A 19984-nucleotide genomic window follows, 5' to 3' on the forward strand; every position below is an offset into this window, starting at 1 on the left:
GCCTGCTTCTCCCTCTGCCTCTCTCTCTCTCTCTCTGCCTCTCATGAATAAATAAATAAAAACATTTAAGAAAAAAAAAAAAAATAAGCACCTACAATGTACCGAGCACAGGGACCCCCACAGGTACTTGGGTCACTGAATAAAGGAAGGAACCCCAAGAAGTACAGGATCTTCAGCATCCCCAAGCTGGGGCACAGGTCAGAGGCAGTGCTGGGAGACAGTTCATGACAGTAGCCGAAGCCGCCATCTTGGCCCCTGGGTGGGGCAAAGACCTTGGCCTCAGGCTTGGACTGGGAAAGGAAGTGGGGGGGCGGGGGCAGAGCAAGCAGCCAGGGGCAGGGTGGCCCACCTGCACATAGAGTTCTCTCAGCTCTCTCTGAAACACCGCTGGATCTGCCGTGAGGGTCACTGGGCCAATATCTGCAGGGAAAAGAGAGAGGGGCCGAGGTGGGCTTGTATTCCCGGATGTACCACCTCCATGGGGTGGGGCAGCAGTTACACGATGTGCTACCAGAAGGGAAATAAGGTGAAACCTGGGCCCCAGAGACACCCTCCCCAACCAAAAGGGGAGCAGTAAGGGGGCAGTTTCCAGGTCTTCCAGGCCATTCAGCCCCCTGCCCTGCTCCAAGCCAGGCCCAGAGCTCCAGGGGAGCACAGAGGTGAGACAGAGGGCAACCCCCCTGTTCTTCCTCAAAACCACAGTTCTCAGTCTTTTCTGAACATGGCTGTCCTAGGAACCTCCCCTCTACCACCCTGCCCACCCCACCATCAGTGGGAGAGGAATTCTGGAAAGACAGAGACAGAGAACTGTCCAACACCAGCCTGATCAACGAGAAGAAAATCTTCCAGAAACTCCATCCATATATTAGCTCGTTTAAAAAGAGCAGCGTTAGATTGCAAAGGTTGACTACACCAAATGTAGGTGAAGACATGGGACTAACTTCTGTCCGCTGCTGGTGGGAATGCAAAATGGTTCAACCACTTTGGAAGATAAACAGAACTTTCTAAAACCTTAAGCATGCACATACCATGAGAGCCAGTCATTTCACTCCTAGGTATTTACCCAAGAGAAATGAAAACATATGTCGACACCAAGACTTGTGCTCAACTGTTCAGAGCAGTTGTATTCATAATAGTCCAGAACTAGAAGCCAGCCAAATGTCCATCAACCAATGAACAGATAAACAAACTGTGGTCTCTTCATATAATCAAAAACTGCTCAGCAAGAAAGCAGAACAAGCTACCAATGCAGGCAACCACACAGATGAATCTCACAGATGATATCACGCTGCACGAAAGAAGCCAGACACAAAGAGCGCACATTTATATGGTTCCATTTATAGAAGTTCTGGAACAGGAAGGAATAATCTAAGGTGGAAAAAATCAGAACAGAGGTTGTCTGGGGGCTAGGGAGATACAAAGGGACTGTCAGGGAAGGCAGAAATGTTCTATAGTGTGATAGGAGTGTGGGTTCCACAGGAATAAGGTTTCTCCAAACTGCAAAGCAAAGATTTGTGCATTTCAATGTATGTAAATTTCACCTCCTAAAGCCAGCACTATAGAGAACAATCATCACTGAGTGGGGGTGGAGGGTGAGAGGTCTAGATGAACAAGAACGGCAGAACAGTTTTGATGTCTGGCGATGGGGATGTAGGGATTCATCACACTACTCTGCTGACTTTGCATATATTTGAAATGTTCCCCGATAAAAAGATTTTTTTAATAGCTGTAATTGAGAGTCACAGTTAGCATAAGACAAGGCTATCAGGGCACCGAAAACAGGGCTAGGATCCCAACTCCCCATGGGGATGTGTGCACTAAGGGGGTTTTACAAGGTTCGTGGACGTCAAATTTCTCAGGAAAATATTTCATCTGAGTCCTTGGTGAACTCTAATAATGGACTATTTTTAGCTCAAGAATTCTAAATTCTAGTCACCCTAAAAAAATTCCCATACTCATCGACTAGTCAACTGACCTTGGTCCTTCTTAGGGAAGGAAGCCCATGGAATTATCCGGCATTCATCCACAATTCTCAAGGAGAGTGCAGACACCAGCTCTTCTGCCCAACACTTTAGGAACCAATCGTCCCCTGGGAGCCCATGCCTGTGTTCTGAATTTATTATTCATCATGCCCAACACCCCTCCCTCAGCTGCTCTGGCGTTTACCAAGCCTCCCCCCTCCCCCTGACCTCTCATTTTCTGAACTCTGCAGTAATTCATTCAGCCAAACCCTCAGCCTTTGCTGACAGATCTGATTGGAATCCTGACTCCATCCTTGAGCCACAGGGCCTCTCAGACCTTACTTCACTGTCCCCAGGCTCAGTTTCCGCATCTGTAAAATGAGGCACAGAACAACACCATCTCTCCTAGCTGAGAAGCATCACTCTGAGAACGCAGTGGGGTCAGGGAGGGACAGACCCCGCATGGGTCCCGTGTACACAGCGAAGGCTCAGCAAACATGGCCATGTGGCTGTTCGTGCTCCAGCATGAGGTCCTCAAACTCCAGTTTGACAGAGAAAAGCAGTAATTTTATTCAACATTGGTTCTTTCTTTATTACGTGATAATACATGGTCGATGTTTAAAAAAAAAAAAAGTTCACTAATGATACTGACATTTACTAAGCACTTACTAAGTCCCAGTCCATGTGCTGAGATGCTTCCCGAGCATTTACTGGCTGAATCCTCCCTGGCACCAGGTCGGTCTCAGTCTCACCCACATTTTACAGAGGAGAACAGGGAAGACTAGAGAGGTTAAGTGACTTGCCCAAAGACACACAGCCAATAAGTGGCAGGGCTGGGATGAGCCTAGGTCTGTACAACTCCAGAAACCAAGCTCTAGAGAATGGCTCCCTGTGAACCATATATAGAAATTCCTGACACAGAAAGAGAAGGGAATTCTACCAACCAGAGACAGTCATTCTGATTTTTATACATAACCTTCAACACTTTCATGCATATTTGTAAACCTGCCCCTTGCACGCATGCATACTATTTTACACAGAATTTCTACTGAAGTACAAATAACATCCTATTTTTAACCTAATTCTTTTTACCGAATAACATATTTTGAGCAATTTTCCAGAAGGCTAAATGCTCAGTTTCAAAATCATTTTTAATGGCTACAAAGTATTTCCTTTGTATAAATGACTAAGAGTGGATGTGCTTGATCCCACGTCGCTTTGTTTCCAGTTTTTATAATGAGCAATGTTACCAAGAACACCTCTAGATCCACAGCATTCAAGCACCAGCTCAGTGGATGCCTTGGCATATACTCCCATGAGCACAATTACTGGGTCAAAGGCCAGGACGTTTGTAAAGGCTCTGGAAGCAAGTTCAGTAACCCCCTAACTGTCCTCCCCTCCTCCAGACGAGCCAGCCACTCATCCGTCAATGCTGGGGAAGCCGGCCTGCGCCCAGTTTTGCTCACATGGGGGAATGGATACCAATAGCTCATTGTCTGTGAACCCAGGGAAGCCCCAGGGGATCCCAGCTCTGACTCTGGCTGCCCACCGCCCCCCCCCCCATGGTCTAGTGACCTCAGCTACCCTCTGTTCCCAACGCTAGACCAGGGCTGGGCCAACCACCTTCTCTTCCATTTGCGGCAGCGTGAGAACAATAAAGTCGGTGACATCAGTTATCACAAATCAGGCAGCGGTTGGAAAGGCGGCCCTTTATTCTCCAGTCTATGCTCTTCCTCCCTGGGGGCCGGGGGTGAGGATCACTCTCTTTCGTGGAGGGACAGTAATTGTTCGGGGGAGTTGATTCTGTTCACGGTTCTACCTGGTAAGATAACATGTTGGTCACCTATGTCCATTCCTTCTCTTTTTCTTTCCTTTTCGTTTTTTTTGTTTTTGTCTTTTAACAATTTTACCGGATTGAGAAACCCAAAGTGGGCGGCCAGGTGGTAGAGGGCAGGGAGGATGCCAAACCGACCATCTAAGGTCTAGCCTTCCACCGCCATGGCTGTTCTGGGAGGGTCTGCGCTCTGGGGGGGGGGAAGATTCTCCCGGGAAATCGCCCATCCTGATTCCCCCACACCACTCAGCCATGCTCAGTGACTTCCTCATCCAACCTCCTTATGTTCCAAGGACCCGGCCAGCTCACGCTGAGGGCCAAGGACTATACGCCTAAAACACGGACTCGGAACATTTCAGGAGCCAGAGAGGATCCTCTGAGCTGGAAAGCCCTGGAAAGGATTTTAAGGTTGGTCTCTGTATTAGTTTCCTACTTCCACTTTCATAAATTACTACAAACTCAGCCTCTCAAAACAACACACTTCATTTCTGGAGGTCAAAAGCCCTCCAATCAAGGTATCATCAGCAAGGGTGCACCCCTTCTGGAGGCTCTACGGGAAAATTCGCTCCCTTGATTTTTCCAGCTTCGAGAGGCCGCCCGCACTCCTTGGATCATGGCCCTCCTCCATCTACAAAGCCTGCAGCAGAGAGTCTCCCAGTCTCTCTCTCAATCCCCTCTGCTTCTCTGCCACATCTCCTCAGACTCTGACCCCCCTGCTCCCTCTTACAAGGAGGCTTGTGATTACTCTGAGCCCATCTGGGTAATCCACGATAATCTCTCCATCTCAAGATCCGTAACTTAACCACACATGCGAAGCGCTGTCTGCTGTGTCAAGTAACAGATTTACAGGTTCTGTGGATTAGGACACGCACATCTTTGTGGGGGGGCGTTTCTTCTGCCTCCCACAGACTCCATCATCCTGTCTCCAGCAAAAATGGACTCGGGAGGGCGCCCGGGTGGCTCAGTCGCTAAGCGTCTGCCTTCGGCTCAGGTCATGATCCCAGGGTCCTGGGATCCAGCCCCGCATCTGCATCGGGCTCCCTGCTCCGCGGGAAGCCTGCGTCTCCCTCTCCCACTCCCCCTGCTTGTGTTCCCTCTCTCGCCGTGTCTCTCTCTGTCAAATAAATAAATAAAACTCTTAAAAAAAAAAAAAGAAAAAAAGAATGGACTTGGGAAAAACCAATTCGGACTACAAACCTATGTGCCAAACAACAAAGTTGAAGATAAAGAGATCCAAAGACCCCAGCTTTTTAAAGATGGAGAAACTGAAGCCCAGAGAGGAGAAGGAAGTCCTTCAAGGTCAGCTGGGAAGATCTGGTGCAAGAGTTACCTGGATATATCATACAGACAGTGACCCCTTCTCCTGTTCACCATTGTAGGCCTTGGGCCAATTTCAGTGCCAGGTATATGGTAAGCACTCAATAAATGCAGTTCCAGTGAGTGACTGAATGAATACATTTGAATTCCATATTGCCTGAGCAGCTCCAGGTCAGTACAAAGCTTCATTTATCTCTATAACCTGTCCCAGAACAACACCAGGCATACAGTCAACACTCAGCAAGCATGTACTGAATGCCAAGCCTACCCGGTCCCCAGGCCCTCCCACTACAACACGCGGCTGCACGAAGCGAAGCAGGAAACTAATGTGATTATTTGGGGCATGCAGAGGAGTTGGTCATATGGAGGAAGGGCTGGCCAGATGGACAAGAGTGTCCGTGATTGCTCTCAAGGCAGAGGGCAAGGCCCTAGCAAAGACTGAAGGCAAGGGTTTTTTAAATGCCTGCCTCAGCTTCTGAGAGTACACAATTACACACACACACACACACACACACACACACACACACACACACACACACACACACACACACACACACACACACACACACACACACACACACACACACACACACACACACACACACACACACACACACACACACACACACACACACACACCTGGGATCTCTTCCTTTTGCTGAATAGATCCCAAGCCAGTTCCAGGTACGGGGAGTTACTGATGACTGGTCCCATCATTCCAGGGCAGGACTGGCTCCCAAGATGCAAAGAAGGGGCTGGGGGTATGGAGGTGTCCTTGCTACCTGTTCTCCCAGGCACCTGCCCATCCACAGCTACAGGCAGCAAGCCAGAGATGGATGCTTTCTTGTCATTAATTAACACTGGCCTACAGCTTCCTCTGTCATTCCTGGGACCCACTGCACATTGTCACTCACCATCCTGAAACCCCACCAGGACAGGGTGCTCTCAGCAGGATGACCATTTCAAGACCCATCTTCCAGCAGGACAGAGTGAGGTGCCTGGTCAGGGCAGGAGAGGGTAGGACACCTGACACATTCCCATGTGAGTTTACCCACTGAAACGGGTCATTTGAGACCCTCCCAATCTCCTTCTTTCACCCAGTCCAGGGAGGGCTGGCTCTGGTCAAAAAGCTCTGATCACCTGACATCTTAGCATGCTGCATGACAATGATGATGGTGGTGGCGATGGTGGTGGTGGTGGTGGTGATGATGGTGGTGATGATGGTGGTGGTGGTGGTGGTGGTGGTGGTGATGTTGACACTGATGTTGATGATGGTGGTGGTGGTGGTGGTGGTGGTGGTGATGTTGACATTGATGTTGATGATGGTGGTGGTGATGGTCACAGCAGTTTCTATGCCTTGAGCAGTTATTATTTTATAAGCTTGAGCTCACTTCTATTTTTTTTTCATCTCCCTGTTACAACTGAGGATACCAAGGCTTAGAGAGAAAACAATGCCCTTAGTGAAGGTCAAACAGCTAGTAAGTGTAGTTAATGTCTGTCCTGGTTTCCTGGGGCCACTGTAATAAAATACCATGAATTGGGTGGCTTTATACAACAGAAATTTCCCTTCTTGCAGTTCTTGAGGCTAGCAGCCCACAATCAGGCTATCAGCAGGGCCACGCTCTCTCTGAAGGCAAATACCAGCAACCCTTGGCGTTCCTTGACTTGTAAACACATAAGCACTCCAGTTCTGCCCCCATTATCACAGGGCCTTCTCCCTGTGCCGGCTCTGCCTCCCTCCTTCCGATGAGAGCACCAGTCACATGGGATGAACGGCCCACTCTACTCCAATATGAGCTCATCCTAATGAATTACATCTTCAGTGATCCTATTTCCAAATAAGGTTATGCATATTCTGAAGTTCTAGGAAGGACACGAATTTCATGAGGACACCGTTCAACCTAGAATATCAAATCCACTTGCTTGGCTCCAAAGCCTATACCCTTTGCCACCGGCTGTCCTGTCTCCAAAAACCATGGTGGTGATGGTGACGGCAGTTTAACATTTTAATATGATTAACTGTTTTAATACTTAGTAAGCATCAGGTGCTGTTCTATGCACTTGGCACACATTCACTTAGAAAACAAAAACAGCAACCAGAGAAGTCGATTATTTATTATCCCCATTTCACAGATGAGAATTTGAGGCCCAGGGAGGTGAAGTGACCTGCCCAAGGTCTTAGAATGCGGAAGACGTGGAGGTGGGATTCAAAGCTGATCCGTCTCACCGCACGTTCAAGATCTCAGCCACTGCCAAGCTGCAGATACTCAGAACTCATTCCCTTGTTCCCTAGCCCCTCATTCTTGTTCCTAGAGGGGGAGAGAGGCTCGTGACTGAAGGTGGGCACTTGCCAAACAGCTGGGCAGATGTGGCATGCAGTCCCTCTGAGCAGGGCCTGCCGGCCGGCTGCAAACACCATTAAACCCATGACCTTGGCCCCACTTGTGCCGCCCCTGAGCATCTGAGCCCCAGAAGCCTGGCCCGGAACCATCTCTCCTCAGGCAGATTTTTTCCGCTCCACCGGAGGAGGGTGTGGAGCTTCTGGGACTTGGGAGGATCATGCACAGGATCACACCCAGCTCCTCACCCAGGTGATGCCCCTTACCCAGAATCCTGTGCCCCAGTGTAGTTGGTCAGGGCCACAGTGAGGCACCAGAGGTCCAGCCTCAGAAAGACCTCATGTCATGGACTCCTCCCAGGGTCTACCCTTCCCCTCTCCTCCTTGAAAGCAGGGCTTGAACCCTGGGGCCAATTCTGGATTCACACCTGCCCCCCTCCTCCAGCTGCAGTCCCCCCAGGCAGGGTCCCACAGTCTGCCACGATCGTGGGCAGGTTGTGTCCCCTCCCTGGGACACAGTCTTCCCATTTATAAGGCAGGGGCTGGAGAAAACGAAGTCTAGCCTGCTAGAATTCCAACAGTTCCTGAGCTCGGGGCTGGGTGAATGTGATTCCCTTGAAAATACCCACAAAGGACAGATGTGGTGGGGCAGGAAGCAAGCTAGGCAAGTGACTCTGTCCAAAGAACCAAAATGGCCCCAGAACCTTCCTCCACCTCCTCCTTCGTGTCCAGGAGTCTAGAACCCGATGCTCCTGAAGGCCTCCTAAGGAGGGCCCCTTGCCCTGAACACCCAATGGATCCGGGCCCTGCCCTGAGTGTCCACATCAGCCAATCCCTGATGTCTTCAAGGAGAGGTTCACATCCACATTCCTGGCAGCCTCAGAGCCATTGTCTCTGCTGTTCCCTCAGCCTGGAATGCTCTTCCCCAACCCGTCCAGGCTCTCCCCTACCCACCCAGCTCCTCTCCACCTCAGCTGGAACATCATTCCTGTATCCCCACCTCTCAGAGCAGCCGGGACCTCTTTGTACAAGGGACCACACTGTGGCTAATGAACTTGGCCCTTTGCTGTGGGCCAGGCTGGACTGAAGGTGGCAGGGCAAGCTGGCACCTGCCTGGCCCGTGGTCATCCTTCGAGAATCACCTACTGAGCGAGTGAATAATGGGTCTGTCAGGGATCCCTGGGGACCAGACTAATGCACCCAGCCCACCCCAGCCCCTTCAGGCAGACTCCTGCCCTCAGACCCACTACATCCTTACCTTGCCACTCCTCTCTCAAAGGCATCCCCAACCTGTCTTTCTCTTCACACCTCTGCCCTGCACGGACTCATGCCTGGAAAGCCCAGGCAGGAACACTGCCCTTGGATTAGGTGCCATCAACAACAGGGATGCACCTAATCCAGCTTACAGCTCGCGGGCAGCTCAGAGGCCCCAGCCTCCAAGGAGAGAAGCACAGGGGCCAGGCCACAGGGCTGGACTCACCCCTCGGAGCAAGAACCAATCAGATCTATTTCATGATGAGCGGTTGGTTAATAGCAACGTTGCTCAAGGATGACAGTAGACACACACACACACACACACACACACACACACACACACACACACACACACAATCAGATCTATTTCATGATGAGCGGTTGGTTAATAGCAACGTTGCTCAAGGATGACAGTAGACACACACACACACACACACACACACACACACACACACACACACACACACACACACACACAATCTGCAGCCAGAGGCCGAGCTGCCCCAGCTCACAGGCCACACTGTGAGCCAAACACATTGGCCTGCCTGCATCCTCACCCCTGACCGCCTAAAACTCCTACTCCCCGAGGCAAGCTGACAGTGCACCTGGCGACCCAGAGAAGATGCTCAAACTCACTAACGATCAACCATAGGCAAATTAAAATGGGACACCATTTCACACTTAGCAAATTAGTGAAGAAGAGAAGAACGATGTCCCCAGACGCCAGCAAGGTGTGGTGTGGGGGAGAAAACGCAGTCTCATACTCTGCTGGTAGGATGTCAGGATGGTACAGCATTTCTGGAGGACAGTTTAGTGATAGCTCTCAAAATTTTAAATGCTCATATGCTTTAACAAAGCAACTGCATTTCTGGGAATCTACCATACAGATATGTCTGCGAATGTGTACATGTTTGTTGTCAAGAAACTGAAAGCAGGGTGCTGGATTGGCTCAGTTGGTTAACAGGCGTCTGCCTTCGGCTCAGGTCGTGATCCCAGGGTCCTGGGATCGAGCCCCGCATCGGGCTCCCTGCTCGGTGGGGAGCCTGCTTCTCCCTCTGCCTCTGCCCCTACTCCTGCTTTCTCTCGCGCGCGCGCTCTCAAATAAATAAATAAAAATCTTAAAAATAAAAAAGAAAGAAACTAAAAGCAATCTCTCTTCTACAATACAGGAATGGCTGGATAAATCAAGACAGGATTAAGATAAATGAAGTCCCCTTCTGCCACATCTTATGTAGTCATTAATAACAATGAGGTGGATTGATATTTCCTAACATGGAAAAGTATCTGGTGTATCGCATAGGGAAGACAAACAAGTTGCAAAACAGTATGTGTTGCATAATTCCATTTTTTTTAAATAAAAAATTAAGTATACACACAATTACACACGGTCTGGAAGGATGCAAAATGATTAAAAGTGTTTGCATCCCTTGAGAGTCATATTATTAGAATATTTTACAAGCGCATATTAATTTTACAATTTGGGGCCTGGCTGGCTCAGTCAATGGAGTGTGCGGCTCTTGATCTCAGGGTCATGAGTTCAAGCCCCACGTTGGGTGGAGAGATGACTAAAAAAGTAAATCAATAAACTTTAAAAAAAAAACTTTCACAACTTGGGGAGAAAACTTAATAATTTAAGTTGTTAAATGAAAGAGCTAACTAAGCCCTGGTGCCAACACTCAACAAAGGGCACACAGAGAGAATGTCCCTTACTGATCTGACACGCTGAAACAAAACCCAAAGCTCCCCAAATAAAACACTGGCCAATGGGATCCAGCTGGATAGGAAAGAATCATCCGTGACCAAGCAGGGCTTATACAGGGAATGTGGAAGTCGTTAAAAATTAAGGAATCCCATCAATAGGTCAACAGGAGAAAGAGCTTACAGATATCGCAACACAGCCAGAAAGCCACTGGCTAAAATCCAGCGCCCCTCCCTGTTTGGGTTTTGTTTTGTTTTGTTTTGTTTTGGGGTGTTGTAGTTTTGGGGGTTTTTTTGTTTTGTTTTTTGTTTTACCCTTAGTAAACTAGGAATGAAAGCATCATCTTCGTTCACTTGCTGAAGAAAACCTCAAACCAAGAGCCAACATCACACGGCAGTGCATGATCAGAAGAATGACCATTTGCTTTGTGTATTTCTCATTGTTCTGAAAGTTCTGGCTGATAAATAATACAACACATTTCAAACAAGTGAAATATGTGATTGGAAAAGTGAGACAATATTATGATTTGGACAGGCTATGGTGGCCAGCCTAGGACACTCAAGCCATTACCCAAAAAACTGAAAGAAAAAAAAAAAAATAGAAGTAGTTAAAAAAAAAAACTTCAGTAAGAACGTTGGAAACAGAATAAATATATGAAAATGAATTGCTTTCCAACATACCAACAATACTCATTTGCAAAAAATGTAATGGAAAAAATTTCCTAGTCAAAAGAGTAACAAAAAAACAAAATACTTAGAAATGATCTTTAAAAGAAATGGGTGGAACCTATAAGGAAAAAAGTTATAAATCTTTACGAAAGGAAATAAATATGCGGACAAAGGAAGAGGCGTGCGTCCTAGATGGAAACAACTGAATTTTTTTTTTAATGACAATTTTCCCTAAATCGAGATTTCACACAATTCCAAGCAAAATCACAGTAGGAATTTTTGGGGGGAAGTTGACTAAGTTTTTCTGTTTGTCATCTGAAAGAATACATGTTCAAGAATATTTTGAAAATGAAGGTGAATCAAAAGATTACAAACAAGGGACTGGCCTAAGTCACTCCCAGATTAAACAGTCTGTAAGGCAGAAGAAGGGACTCTAGTTAATAAAGTTGTTTCCCATGGGGTACGAGTTAACGATGCTAAAACCACTTCTCCATAGACTGGACTGGAACCATTAAGTAAACACATGGTGGATGGTGGGTGGTGGGAGCAGGTGAGTCACTGTCGGAGTGGGAGGTCGTAGATAAGCAAGGGGAGGAGACTGGAATGATCTACATGGTGATAAAATCTGAGTTGGAGACATCAGTCCGAACTCACGTCCAGCTTAATACAGACACAGATGGCAACATACAGAAATACTTATAGACCAGTTATATATACAAGTTACCCATACAGCATCCCTTCCTTGGTCTGTCAGCTAAGGGGCTAGAGGCAGTGACACCCCAGTACACGTAGCACTCGGATCCTACTTCCTAGTGCCATTTTTCAATAAAAGGATCCAGGGATTCTTGGATAAATTGCTAGATCTAGGATTGCGGCAGGAAATATGTAAGATGAGTTTTGAACACCTTATAGTACCAGAAAGTAAGACAGTGCTTTAAAACACACACACATAACGGGAGCATGTCAAAGGCACACAGAAGCCAACAGAAAGAAATTCCAATGACCAAAAAACTGAGCAACAAAATAAAGCAGTATTGGTTAGTAGTATTGGGTTATAACCCAGAGTACAGGAGCGCCTGGGTGGCTCAGTCATTAAGTGTCTGCCTTCAGCTCAGGTCATGATCCCAGGGGCCTGGGATCGAGCCCCAGGTCAGGCTCCCTGCTCAGCGGGAAGCCTGCTTCTCCCTCTCCCACTCCCCCTGCTTGTGTTCCCCCTCTCACTGTCTCTCTCTCTCTCTCTCTGTCAAATAAATAAATAAAATCTTAAAAAAATAAATAATCCAGAGCACAAAATAACTATCCATGAGTCTATACTGAGATATAGAAATAATAGAATAAACGGGGAAGAAGAGAAAACTCTCTGATGAAGAATTCCAAATGATTTACACTAATTCTCCACCCTCAATAAGGTGGAGGACAACGTCCACTTCTTAAGTATGAGCCGCACACAGTGACTTTCTTCCCAAGAGGGCAGTATGGGGGCGCCCGGGTGGCACGGTCGGTTAAACATCTGCCTCCGGCTCAGGTCATGATCTCGGGATCCTGGGATCGAGCCCCGAATAGGGCTCCCTGCTCAGCGGGGAGTCTGCTTCTTCCTCTCCCTCTGCCCCTCCCCCTGCTTGTGCTCTCTTTGTCTCTCTCTCAAATAAATAAATAAAATCTTAAAAAAAAAAAAAAAAAGAGAGGACAGTCCGGAAATGGAGAAAGAGAAGAGGAACTTCCCAACGGCGACAACTGACCACCTCAGCTGTGTGATCAAGGTCAACATCAACCGTGACCCATCATATGGGTAGTATGTACCCTTGACAGAACGTAATGAGAACGGCATTGCTCCTCTGTGGTCTTCCTCTCCTGTCACCTGGTCTAACTGGAGAAAAACACGGGACAAATCATGACGAAGGGACAAAACATCTGAGCGATTCTCATCAAAGCTGTCCGGGTCATCAAGAACAAGGTCTGAGGAATGGTCACAACCAAAGGAGCCTAAGGGGACATGGCAACTGAATGTAATGTAGGATCTTGGGTGGGCTCAGGAAAAGGACATTAAGGAAAAACTGAGGAAATCTGAATAAAGAATGGACACTAGTTAATAATAACATATCAATATTGGTTGGTTAATTGTGATAAATGTACTATAGCAAGGTAAAACGTTAATAACACGGAAAACTAGGTGTTGGGCATAGGGGAACTTCTGTACAATCTTTGAAATAAATCTGTACATCTAAAATAGAACTGTGCTAAAGTTAGGCTTATTAAAATAATTCTTTTAAGATTTTTTATTTTTCTTAAGTGATCTCTATACCCCACGTGGGGCTCGAACTCACAGCCCCGAGATCAAGAGTCACACACTCCACCGACTGAGCCAGCCAGGTGCCCCTAGATTTTGTTAAACCATGAACCGATGAATGGATAAAGATGTGGTACATATACACACGGAATGGAAAGGTATGGAATACTAGACTATTATCCAGCCATAGAAAGGAAATCTTGCCATTTGCAATAGCATGGAGGGACCCTTGAGGGCATTACGCTAAGTGAAATAAGTCAGACAGAGAAAGACAAATACTGTATGATCTCACTTACATCTGGGATCTAAAAAAGCCAAACTCAGAAACAGTAGATTAGTAGTTTCCAGGGACTGGAAGATGGGAGAAGTGTGATAAAAACTTCTCGTCGGGGGCGCCTGGGCAGCTCAGTGGGTTGGGCGACTGCCTTCGGCTCCGGTCAGGATCCCGGAGTCCCCGGATCGAGTCCCGCATCGGGCTCCCTGCTCGGCGGGGAGTCTGCTTCTCCCTCGGACCCTCTTCCCTCTCGTGCTCTCTGGCTCTCATTCTCTCTCTCTCGAATAAATAAATAAAATCTTAAAAAAAAAAAAGAATCTTAAAAAAAAACAACTTCTAGTTGGAAGGTAAATGAATTCTGGAGATCTAATGGACCACGTGGTGATTATAGCTAATATTGCATCATATACTTGAATATTGTCAGAGTAGGTATTAAATGTTCTCACCACAAAAAATGGTAATTAAGTGACACAGAAGAAATGTTAGCTAATCATTTTGCAATATATAAATGTATCAAATCAACATGTGGTGCACCTTAAACTAACCCAATATTCTGTGTCAATTACATCACAGTAAAGCTGGGGGAAAATTAAAAGAAAAAAAAAGATTTATTTATTTATCTTTTTTTTTTTTTTTAAGTAAGCTCATGGAGCCCAACATGGGCTTGAACTCACAACCCTGAGATCAAGACCTGAGCTGAGATTAAGAGGCAGAAGTTTAACCTAAGTCACCCAGACGCACCTGAGGGAAAAAAAATTTTTTTCTTTAAAGAAATGACGGTTTATTTATTTATTTTTTTAAGATTCTGTTCATTTATTTGACAGAGAGAGAGTACGAGCACACAAGCAGGGGGAATGGGAGAGGGAGAAGCGGGTTTCCCACTGAGCAGGGAACCCGAAGCGGGGCTCGATCCCAGGACCCCGGGACCACGACCCGAGCCGAAGGCAGACACTTAAATGACCGAGCCACTCAGGTGCCCCCAAAAAAATTTTTTTAAAGAAAAAAGAATATGAGGAAGAGTTTGCCTTATTAGTACATATTGTAAAACCAAATAATGAATATAATATGCTCTTGGCACAAGATTTGCCATATAACAAAACAGAATGGAAAGCCCAGATAAATTCTTAATAGATAAAGTAATTTGGGATAAAGGCGCGATCCAAATAAATGGAAAAAAAAAAAAAGAGGATTGTTTGATAAAATGTACCTGAAAAATTATCCCATCCTGGTAGAATTACATTAGATTATTTTTTACACCAACTTTTTAAAAAACTCCAGGTTAAAGATTTAAATATAAGGAGAAAACCGGTGAAAAAATCTAGAACATGTACCTAACTGATTTTGTGATAGGGGAAAAAAAAAAATCCTTCTAAGCATGTAGGTGAAGCAATTACAAGGGGAAAAAGTCCATAGATTTCACAACATAAACATTTAAAATTTCAGACCACCAGGGAAATAAATAAATACACACATAAATAAATAAATAAATAAATAGTCAGACCACTGGGGATCACAAACAATACTAAAAGGCAAACGATCAGGAAAAACACTAACCCCATAACAAAAAACAGTTAATATCTTCAATATTAAAGTCCTCGTACTGACTGATAAGAAAACTACTAAAACCTCAACGGGAAAACAAGTAAAGGCACCACCAATGTGCAAAAGAAGAAATTCACACCCAAAAAAGTCTAGGGAACATCTGAAAATGCACTGAACCTCACTAGAAATTAAAATATTTGCCCAACTTTTGAATTAGGGAGAAAAAAAGTTTTTATCTTAAATTCCCAGTGTTGGGGGTTGGCTACTCTGAAACTGTCCCCTCAGAAGCTTCTGGTAGAAGTTTAAACTCCTGAAACATTTTGGAAAACAAATTGAAGAGTTGCCCACCCATTCAGTGTGTTAAAAATGGCCAAGAACCCTCCTTCCGTTAACCTTCACATAAAGCTGAACAGTTATGTGAGTAGTAGCAATTCCTAAATTATATATACCAAGCTTCTGGCCCTTTCATAGTTAATAGTGAATTTTTCTCTTTAACACTTGTCAATTAACTTTTAGCAATAAAGATGATTTAATTTCAAAAAAAAAATGGCCTAGGAATTCCACTTTGAGAAGCTTAACCCTGCAGAAAAACCAATCAGAAAGATTTGCACAGGAGAGTGGTTCTTTGCAACATTTTAATAATGAAAACCTGAAAATCAGCTATATTTTCTTCCAAAATGAAACCATTAACAAAATGCTAACTTTCCAGTTTGGGAACATACCACTTTTTTCATTGAAAAACTTTAAGAATATTTCCAAAGCACGGGTCCTAGTTTCTCTCCAAACACTTGCAGTCCAGAGCCACTGATAGTCTCTCCGCTCCTCCCTCCCACCCCCTCACCCCCCCCCCCAGAAGACAGGTCCTCGGGGTTTAGGATGGGGGTTTCCTTTAAGAAAGCCCTCTACGCCTGCAGCCTTGGGGGCCTCAACAGTCAGCTAAAACCCCCGTTTCTGAAGCGCCTCTTCCACCAAAGGAAATTCCACGGGCCGATTCAAAAGACAGCCAAGCCTAAACCACAGTCCAATCCCTGCTCAGAAACCCTCAGTGGTTGCTCGCAGCCCATAGAAGGAAATGTAAGTGCTCCAAACCCCAGAATCCTGAAGTCAGAGCCCGGACCAATCTTGCCTTTCCCACCTTCCCATTTTACTCCTCCTACGCTCCCCCCAACACCTGTCCCTACTTGTCAGCCACTCCCCAGCAAGCTCCATGTGCTCAGGGAGCCCGCCACCCCCACTGCATTGCCAGCACCTAGCATCGGCCAGGCAGATAGTCAAAAGCTGATAAACATTCATTCGTGTTCAAGCCCTGCTCCAACACTGCTTCCTCCTCAGAGAGCCTTCGGTCAGTACCCTCCCTTGCTGACCCATAGTCAGGAGCTGGTACCGGAGCCAGCACGTGACACGTTCTACTCTCCACCTGGCCTGTCCCCAGTGGGATGCCTGCTCCTTACAAGGAAGCCTGCTCCCCTTCACACTGGGAGCCTCACAGAGGCTGTGCACACAGAACCAGCTCACTAAACACGGAGATGCCCCTCCGCACTTGGACCTGGATGGTTTGGGGAACACGGCAGGAGGACTGGCGATTTTGTCTCATAGAGGATGCAGTGAAGGTCAGAGAGTCGCACACCTGCTCAGCATCCAGAGAGGGGGAGGGGAGGAAAGGCTGGGGGGTGGGAGGCGGGCTTCAAGAAGCCCACAGTTAGAGGGGGGCAGGGGCAACAACCCTCAGGAGCCCCAGCCCGGGCCCCAGAACACTAAATCTGGCTCCAGCAGGCTGTTCTCCTGCCCTGCAACTGCAGCCAAGCATTTTGGAGACAAATGTGGGTTATGAATCAGAAATGACATCATCCTGGCAGGTGGCTCTGGGTAAGCCCCATCCGTGTCCTGAGCCTCAGTTTCTCCATCTGTAAGAGAAAGGGGTGGATTGGATGATCTCTCAGCTCTTTCAATGTGATGTCTTTGGAAGCCCAAGAATGATCCAGAAAGGGAGAGAAAGCACTGGGGGGATGGAGGGTGACCTGTGTCCGAGGTGAAGCCCCAGGACACACCCCACACCCCTCGGCTTCACAACTCCCCCAACCTTGTTGCCCCCGACTGGGAGGTGGGAGCCATCCCTTTGTTCCCAAAAATATTCTTCTAGACATCCCCCCCCCCCCCCCCCCCCGCCGCCTCTGGGCTTTGAGCAGCAGAGCCCTAGAGAACCCAGAACTCCTGGGAGCAGAAGGACCTCCAAACCCAGCCTGAGGACTGTACTAGATTAAGTCACACCCACGGCTGCCCATTTTGCAAAACTCTGTAACACTGTTGTGATTAATAAAGGCCACTTCTTCTAAAAAGGCTTACAATCTCATATAGCCTCGGGTCACTGTGAATTTTCTCAGCCTGAGGCGCTCTGTAGTACCATTCTGAAGGAATCTGCCATTTTTAGATTTTGGCCTTATAAAGCTATCGTTCTGGATAGAGAGGCAGCTAGATGGAGAGACGTGTGATAAAGCAAACAGTAAAATATTAATCATAGGATCTGGGTGGCAGGAAGACAGGTGTTCAATGAACTCCCCGCCTCCCCCCATTTTGCTGGAAGTCTCAAATTTTTCATCAAAAACTGTTGGTGGAAAAGCAGACCCGCTACTCAGAAAGTCGGAGGTCTGCGGCATTACTCAGCCGCTGTTTCCCTGAAGCTCCCTCCCCACAGTGGGGTCTCCCAGGGACCCTTTCAAGGCCACGCCCCTAACAGTGAGTTGAAACTCAAGTGACTGCAAGGGGACAAAGTGCTGCGCGCAGGGGCGGGGACCTGGCCGGGAGAATCGGGGAGGTGGAGGCGACCTGGACGAGCTGCAGTTTTCCTAGGGAAAAGAGGTCGGGCTAAAACGAGGCAGGGGTAGGTCGGCCTGCCTTTGGGGGCTCTTTTGGCCTCTGAAGCCCGTGCTGGGAGCAAAGTCTAAGAATTAACAAAAAGTAAAAACGCAAACGCTGCAAAAGCTGATCGCGTGCCAGGCCCTGAGCACGAATGCGTCTCAGCAAGCGTTGGGGACAGTTTCTCACCCGGTTTCATAAACGAGGTTTCAGAAGCTAGGCTCAGGAAGGTGAGGTCACCTGCTTACGACACACAGAGGTGCCCGCCGCCCTCTGTCCCTAGCCTGCCTGGGCACCCCGCCATCTCCGGAGGCGCGGGGGAGGGAGACAGCGGGTTCCCCGGGGCAAGCAAGGGGCGGCTGCCCGAGGTGCGGACCTGTCCGCGGGCGCGAATGCGTCGAGAAGGCGCCCCCGCCCGGCGGAGCAGTGTGCGGACCTCCAGGCGCGCCCCGGGGCGCGATCGCCCGCGGGGTGCGGGTGAGCGCCCCACGCCAGGGCGCCCAGGGTGGGGGGGACGCGGGGGCGCTACCTGGGTCGTGGAAGGGCACCAGCGCGTAGTTGGCGATGGACTGGCTGCGGCGGCTCAGGCTGCTCTCCAGGATGCGTGAGGCGCCGTCGAGCACCTGCATCAGGTCGTCCCACATGGAGCCGGTGACATCAAAGACGATGGCCAGCGTGGCATCCCCCGTGGGAAGGGGCAGCGCCGGCCCGGGCTCGCCGACCACCGCCGCCGCCACGGAGACCGCCATCAGCAGCTGCAGGAGCGGCGCCCGGGGCATCGTGCTGAGAGGGGCGGGGGGGACACGACCGGCGGCGGCCGCAGCGGTGAAGGCGCGTGGGTCGTTGCGAGCGCGACGGTCCCGGACACCCAGCGGTGCCGCCCAGGGCGCAGCGGCAGCGCGGCGTCTCGCTCCGTGGGGCCGGTGCGTGCGGGACGTGGGCTCGCGGCGGGTCCCCCTGCCGGGAGCCCGAGGCGGGTCCTAGAGCCCACCCCGTTCAGGGTCACGGCCCGCCTCCTCCGCTCCCCCACACCGTGACTCAAAATTTTCCGGCCCCGCGGTTCGCCAGTCCAGACCCGAGGTTAGCGGAGGACGCGGGGCGGACGGCAGTAGGGAGCTGGGGCCGCGGCCAAGGCGGCGAGGGATGGGGATGCGCGGGACGCCGCGGACACCTGCGCCCCGCTGTGGGGGTGGAAGAGGGAGGGGCAACGCGACAGGCCCTGTCCCAGAGGCCTGGCCACATTGGGCCTTGGCTTTTGCTGCTCTCTCCACCCATCCCCCTAAGCCGGCCCCAACCCCAACACACACACAGACCTTACAAAGTCTTTTCTTTCCGCAGCGGGTCTGTGCTTCCCAATTATTGCAATTATTACTGTTATAATCAAGCACCCTAAGCTGAGCACCTACTATGTGCTAAGCATTTTTACATAGTTATTATTTCCTCCAATGCTCGCTGTAACCCTAGAGGGAGAGCACTAACGCTAAGCCCATTTCACAGATGAGCTGAGATTCAGTCAGCTGCAAGCTGAGGGGAAGTCATTTGCCCAAAGTCACTCAGCTCTCAAGCAGTGGAGAAGCCATAGTTAGAAGCCATAGTTAGAGAGATTCCAAAGCCCCTGGGCTCTGCTGCCTCCCCTAAGTGTTGGAAGACATTGTCAGGGGTCACCTGATGACCCCAGAGGATGCGGGATGCCCCTCTGCCCACCTACCTCACCAGATCCCATGACTGCAGGTGAAGGTTGCAGGGCACATGTGAGGTGCCCATTGGGGCTGCCTGGGGCCCCCTCCCTCAAAGAGCTCCCTTCTGCCATGTGGAGAGAGGGCAGCTCGCTCCCCACCCCAATCCCTCCTCTGAGAGAAATATGCTCCCAGGACAGGGACAGGCAGCCCCCTAGACATAGCTAAAGGCTCTGGGTCTATAATTGGTTGTTGTTATGGGGTCGGGGGGGGGTAGTTCT

General features: G+C 48.8%; 1 protein-coding gene across 1 annotated transcript in view; it reads right to left on the bottom strand.

The window, feature by feature from the left end:
- HMCN2 (hemicentin 2) overlaps window positions 1–19055 on the bottom strand; it is a 150304-nt gene extending 131249 nt beyond the window's left edge. The window contains exons 1-2 of the mRNA XM_027616876.2: window positions 18557–19055; window positions 350–420 (exon numbers count right to left, since the gene is read on the bottom strand). Coding sequence (XP_027472677.1) covers window positions 350–420; window positions 18557–18806 — 321 coding nt within the window. The 5' untranslated portion in view covers window positions 18807–19055. The remainder of the gene's footprint in view (window positions 1–349; window positions 421–18556) is intronic.
- Window positions 19056–19984: the final 929 nt, after the last annotated feature.

The sequence above is a fragment of the Zalophus californianus genome, chromosome 13 (assembly GCF_009762305.2).
Source record: "Zalophus californianus isolate mZalCal1 chromosome 13, mZalCal1.pri.v2, whole genome shotgun sequence".
Lineage (NCBI taxonomy): Eukaryota > Metazoa > Chordata > Mammalia > Carnivora > Otariidae > Zalophus > Zalophus californianus.